The sequence below is a fragment of the Triticum aestivum genome, chromosome 2A (assembly GCF_018294505.1).
Source record: "Triticum aestivum cultivar Chinese Spring chromosome 2A, IWGSC CS RefSeq v2.1, whole genome shotgun sequence".
In the NCBI taxonomy this organism is placed as follows: domain Eukaryota; kingdom Viridiplantae; phylum Streptophyta; class Magnoliopsida; order Poales; family Poaceae; genus Triticum; species Triticum aestivum.
The window spans coordinates 728,259,569-728,265,815 of NC_057797.1; the positions used below are offsets into that span (position 1 = coordinate 728,259,569).

The 6,247-nt window shown below is 40.5% G+C and overlaps 1 protein-coding gene across 1 annotated transcript; it reads right to left on the minus strand.

The window, feature by feature from the left end:
• Positions 1-5,092: 5,092 nt before the first annotated feature.
• On the minus strand, positions 5,093-6,247 carry LOC123186253 (uncharacterized). Its single transcript, XM_044598038.1, has one exon. The coding sequence runs from the start codon at positions 6,208-6,210 to the stop codon at positions 5,269-5,271; it is 942 nt and encodes a 313-aa protein (XP_044453973.1). The 5' UTR covers positions 6,211-6,247; the 3' UTR covers positions 5,093-5,268.

The following is a 6,247-nucleotide window of genomic DNA, read 5'->3' on the forward strand; positions in this document are numbered from 1 at the left end:
GAAATGAGAAAATATGTAAACAAAATAAAAGAAACAAAAGCATATAGGATATTTGTTATATTATATTATACATTCCTAGGTTAGATTCATTATCTCCTCCTCTGTTGTGCAACGGACGTCGACGACCTGATCTGATAGCAGAGAAGCCAGTAAGTTTCCTCTCCTCGCTCAATCGTCTCACCCGACTTCACGCGGCCGGTCGCTTCATCTTCATTCTGATTAAGGATTAGAGCTTGATTTGACTGATAAATATAGTTAGTCTTCAGGTTGACTCATCCAAAAATCCGATTACATCAACTCAACTTTGCATGTGTATGTTGCTGTTGAGCGATTATATTCGATCTTTTATTTTATCCCAATACTAGATTGAAATGGTGGTTTTCAAAGGATTTTTAGTGGGGCACAAGTGTAGGTTGATATAAAGGCATGTTGAATAGTCAAGTAGTACAATGCTAGAATTACTTGGCTGCATTTTTTTTGTTTCTTTGATGCAATGTAATCTTTATTGTTCCTGTTATCAGTGAATTTTCTAGAACATTGGGTAAGCACTATGCTAAAAAGAAAGCTATTCGAGAAAAGGATGAGAAGAGCTATTCCAGAAAAAGATGAGAAGAGCTATTCCAGAAAAGGATGAGAAGAGCCTCAAGGTACATTCTTTTTATTCTTCCAGTGTGTATTACATATTTTCTAGCCTGCAATGCTTTATAAGATATTTCATATAGGAGCTCAACACTGAAGAAAAGAAGTAGTCGACTTGTGGAGAACAATGTTAATCAAGCTCTCATGATATTTCCTCTGCTTCAAGCTGCTTTCTCAGATTTTAGTTAACATGCTCCTGAACTTTCATTTTCTTAACTGAACTTTCTCAGGAATTGCACACTTATATGAGCCATTGCCTAGATCTAGAGAGTAATGGGGTCATGTAAATTCCAGCTCTGGTTCTTGTGTAATGGCGTACTGCTATGCATCACGTATGCTAGACAGAAAGCTGCCACAATGCTCCGTGAACAAATACGCATAGTTCAGCAGCAACAAGGTAACTCATTGCTGCACCATATATTTGTTTGGAAATTGTGCAGCTGCAGACATGCACTAATTTTTGGTTTAGCACTCTGACTCTGTAGTTCAATATTTGGTATTAGCTGTTGATTGTGCTAGAGATACAATACTTCAGTTTGTACTCGAATCAGTTTGGCATACGAGGTGGAGGATTGGGCCAAAATCTTCCTCTTTGGGACCTCAATGTTTGGAACCATAGTGCAAGTTGGGGATCTTTATTTCTGTTCAAATAAAATTAATTGCAATGGTATTCTCACGTGCTTCATCATTTTTATGCATTGCGTATTCGTAAGGTACTACAAAAAGATTTTTTGTGATGATGCAAAGCATGATTTAATAATCTTTTACCCTGCACATTTTAGTGCAGTTTAGAATCTGGTAAGCGAATGGATAGAGTTGTATGCATTGCATTCCACATGACAGTTTCATTTGGCCTACTTACATGCTGTTGTGATTAATAAACTGGACATGCACCCAATGCAAATATATAGGCTTGCATATAATTAGCAAAAAAGATATACAAAAACATATGTATATTTTTTCTGTACTTATGTTGAGAAACATTGATATTATTCACCCAGTACATGTGATCTTGCTAATTTTTTAGAGGCATGGGTTTTGCTATTATCTATACCTAGGTCCTCTCAACTGGAGAAGTTGCATTGATTGTCCATGTTTTTTTTTGCTATACCACGTCTTCTTAGCTAATGCCATCCTAGACTGGAGCATATCCATCTGACTAACAAAGGGTGTTAACTCATTTGGCTGAACTACATGCCTCCTAATAAAAATTGGTGAAGTAGTGATAGAATTGGGCGCCTTCATACTAATTTCAGTCTACCACCAGGTCTCTCATATGGAGCACTGTGGATCCCCAACACATTTCAGCAAACATACATATATAACAGACTGCAGCATATTTCAAGTTTCCTAACGGCAGATGAAGAATGATAATCCATCTGGGTACCCATTCCCGTTTAAACACCTAACAAACCGAGTCCCCGTTTTCCCTCGATTTATTCAGCCACTGTCTTGTTGATTTGGATCTTTATTTTGAGCATATGTTTTCGTGTTATGCAGGGCATTCACTATTTCCTTTTTCTTTGTGGGCATATATATGTGTGTGTTCTTGTTCTGGATTCATGGTGCTAGAGTACATGTTTTTCTTTCTTTTTTACTTTCTCATGTTTGTAATCTTAGCTCGAAGGTTGGTTTTAGTTGCTTCCAAAATTTGTTCGTAATTAGTAATCATGACATATGGCAGGATGTCTTTATAGGCTCATATGTACTCTATATATGAATAGATTACATGAAAAGCATTGCTAGAAATTTTAAAATGGGATGTTGATTTGACAGCTGTCGTGTACTGCTTATTATTTTCCCTATACACTCGCAATCCTAAGTTTACTCTTTTTGGTTGACTAGCATTGCATTTTTCGATTGTGACCTCGTGCTTAAATAGTTAAATTTGGTTGGTTGCAGAAATTCGATCTCACTATCTCTTGAGAATCAGTGTCTATGTTGTGGGGCAATGAATGCTTCGTAGTTTTGGAGTTTTGCTGCTTACATTGCTAATATTTGGTACTGGATAAAATGCCATGTTCCTTCCATGTCGGTCATGGCAAAAAAAGTTTGGAGACAGGAAACATCATTTACAAAGTCAATGTATAGCAAATTATTTTTTTACACACCACTAGATCCAAGGAGTTGTGGCATGTACTTGAAACATAGAGATCAGTATTTGATCCACCATTAATCATGTACTCCCTCCAATTCATAATAAGTGTCACAGTTTTGAACTAAGATTGAACTAACCTTAGTTCAAAACTGTGACACTTATTTTGGATCAGAGAGTATCCCCTTACTAAAGCGAATGCAGTTTTTGTTGACTCGGAGGAGCGTCTGCACCAATCCACCATGCTCGAATGAAGGGATCACATACAATGCGGTGGCCAAAATTGAAGTGATGATCCTTCAGGTTCACCTCATCTTTGTTATTGGGAATTACTTAATTGGTCTCAGACACTTTCTGTGGCCTAAGAAATATCACAAATGTTCCGCCTCCCCCGCCATTGACTCCTTGCAGTTGATGCCCCCAGACGCTGATTTCTCTATTCCTATTAGTTGATCCACCCACTTCATTCTTCCCCCTTATATATTAACCTTCTGTCTTGTTGATTCGGTCCTCTATTTTGACCAGATGTGGCCTGTTCTGCACGGCATTCAGTTTAGATTTTCTTTTAACGTGGATTTAGTTTTTTATTGTATTTTGTGAGGTTATTTTTCTTGCTGTGCAGAACTAATATTCTTGTGCTAGGGATTCAGTTCCCGTCTTGCACGGATTCAGTTTATGCGCCACTGCTCCTAGAGGGTGCATTTGAGTGGTGAGAAAGTGGATGTTAATAACTTCATATGGCAATCTGATTTTTTACGAGTGAATTCTTTTGTTTTATTCAGGCAAGCCTGATTTATATGCAATCACATGGTTAATGCTATGTTGCAGTATATGCATGCGAAGCACTGTTTTGATTGACTTGCAATTATAGGTATGTGATAAATTGGAAGAAATTTATGCCATGTATACCATGTACTAACTGAAGTTTTTGCAGCCGTGTCGAATGTAGAACCCTTGAAAAATTTCTTTTCTGATTCTTATTTTCTCTGAGCTAAGACCTTGAATCTACTTAAAGACAAACATACATACATTTCCACAAATTATATTATGATCCATGTCATAAGAGTTTTTGTCTACCAAACTATCTACCTGTCATGAACTGGAGCTATTGTTTTTATTTTTGTGTACATATTGTGTATGAAAATTTTCTTTTAGAGAAAGGAAAGTTTAGTATGCTAAACAAGAGGACAGACTTACAAATAAAGAGGTGAAATTAATTTGTTTACATTATAGCTTTTGTTCAGTTGATTGAGTTTCACGGTGCAGGTGGGCATGTATGTGGGCATGAAAATAGTTGAAGGAAGATTCAGTGGTTGAGCATTAGGTACGTGCAATTGCGTTGATGCTCCTTCTCAAGATCATGCCACAATTGGAGGAAATTTTCCTACTAATCTGCAACGAATTTTATTGGAACTAAACCAGCATCCTACTATTCTGCAATCAATTTTAGTTCACTCTTGTCTTACTATATATTTTGTAGGTTAATTCACTATGAATATTTTCATGGGCCTTAAGATTAACCTATCCTTATTCCATTGCACAATCCCAAACCATGTTGAAATATTAGTTCAAAGATTCATTGTGGATTCACTGGATTCATGGTATCATTTTAGAACAGGTTTTTGCTATGATAATATACTTAAGTAGGCGTGTCTGATTCTTTTTCGGTAAGAAGTATTGGTGCAGAGCTTGAAGAAAACCTTGAGATGGTCCAACTTTTCATAAGTGTGCTATTGTTAGATAGTGATTTGTATGGTATCTCATATTCTCCTTTCAGGAAAGGAGCTATTGTTAGCACAACAACACCTGTATTAAGGTGATGCACTTTATGTGTCATTATCGATCAACGGGGACTCTACCAAGATGAAGGCATTGCCTTTAAAAGCACTATGTCCAATGCTTCCATGTGTAAAATTCAATGACATTGTGATCAGTTAGATTGCTGAGTTGTTTCGTGGCCCCTCACAATTATAAATGATGATTCATGTAGTATTCAAAGCCTTCATGTGACATTGTTCTACTTGTTAAGATTGAAGTTTATTTGTCAATCTGGCGTTATTCTCATGCATGTATAACATGTGTTTGTTCTTAAATCGGATAATATATTACCCTTTTTTCCTTATATTTTTGGGAAAATTTGTTGTCCATCATGTAATAACTATGAAGAATAATATTATGATTGTACTTTTTTTTCAATGCTTTAAAAGCCAGTGTTTACCCCATGCGACAGTATATGGCCTTTCTGAGTTATACCTCTCAGAAACTTTACAATTTTGTTCCAAGTTTGCATCTCGGCCATGTTCATTTGGACAATTCTGCATTATAAAATAGACATTCTAAGATATTTGACTCCTTTTTTACTATATACTAGACTAAATAGCCTATGCCTCTATCTTCTCTATGGAGAAGTTCAACCAATTGATTGCTGTTGATATGTGACATATACATATGATTACGAGATTTCTTATTTTATTTAAATAATTGTCTCCTAATTGTGACGAAGGAGGAAATTCTTAGCTATGATTATACGTGTGTTACACATGCACGCTTACTAGTAAGCACAAGGCATCGATCACCTCCTTGCTCTCCATGGCTTGGTAGTAGTACACCGTGGTCGCCGCCAAGGAGAAGAGCTCCTGCGCGCCAGACAGAAGGCCATACACCGCCAGCAAGCACAAGCACGCCGCCGTGCTCCTCTTGGCATACCCAAGAGCGAACCCGTGCAGCGGAGTCACGGCGGTAGGCCCGAGGTATGCCATGAGCACCAGCACGAGTCCCTCCTTCCTCCTCACCCGCGTCACGAGCCGCCACGCCTGCCGGAGCGCGCGCACGCCGCTGCACCTCCTGTCGACCGCCGACGCGGTGACGCCCACCAGCGCGACGACGGTGAAGCAGAGGGAGACGTGGTTCGCGAGGTGGGAGACGAGACCCTGGACGGAGAGCACCCCCGAGAGCCCGCCCATCAGGGCGGGAGTGGGAATCAGCGCGGCCAGGACCGCCGATGCGAAGTCAAGCGCGTCGACGACGGCGATGGTGACGGAAGGGCCCTTCACGCTGATCCTCCCCTTGACCAGCTCACGCAGGAGCTCTGCTAGCGAGTAGCGGTCGCCGGAGTAGGTCGTGGAGGCTGCGAAGAGGGCGAGGATCTGCTTGACGAGGCCGAGCGCCAGACCACCGACGACCAGCTGGGCGATGGTGATGAGGAGGAGCTTTGTACCGCTACCGCCTGGCTCTGTCTCCTCCGTGAGCTTGGTGTACTCGGCGCCCAAGGGGTCGGTGCTGTTGACCGCGATGAGACGGCTGCCCATGTCGTCGACGAGAGGCTGGACGAACACGACATCGTCCAAGGAGTCAAGGAAGGCGGTGATGGCAAAGAGGAGGAGCACCGGCGCGAAGAGCTTGGGGTTTAGCGTGGGCAGGATCAGCGCTTCCTTTAGGAAAGCAAAGCATGAGGATGAGGTGACCTTGGCAGCCATGGATTTTTTTGGGGCAAGGTGCTTTGAAGGTTGAAGG

What these genes read in the sequence shown, in the direction of transcription:
- LOC123186253 (XM_044598038.1), bottom strand. Translation starts at nt 6,210, where the DNA reads ATGGCTGCCAAGGTCACCTCATCCTCATGCTTTGCTTTCCTAAAGGAA.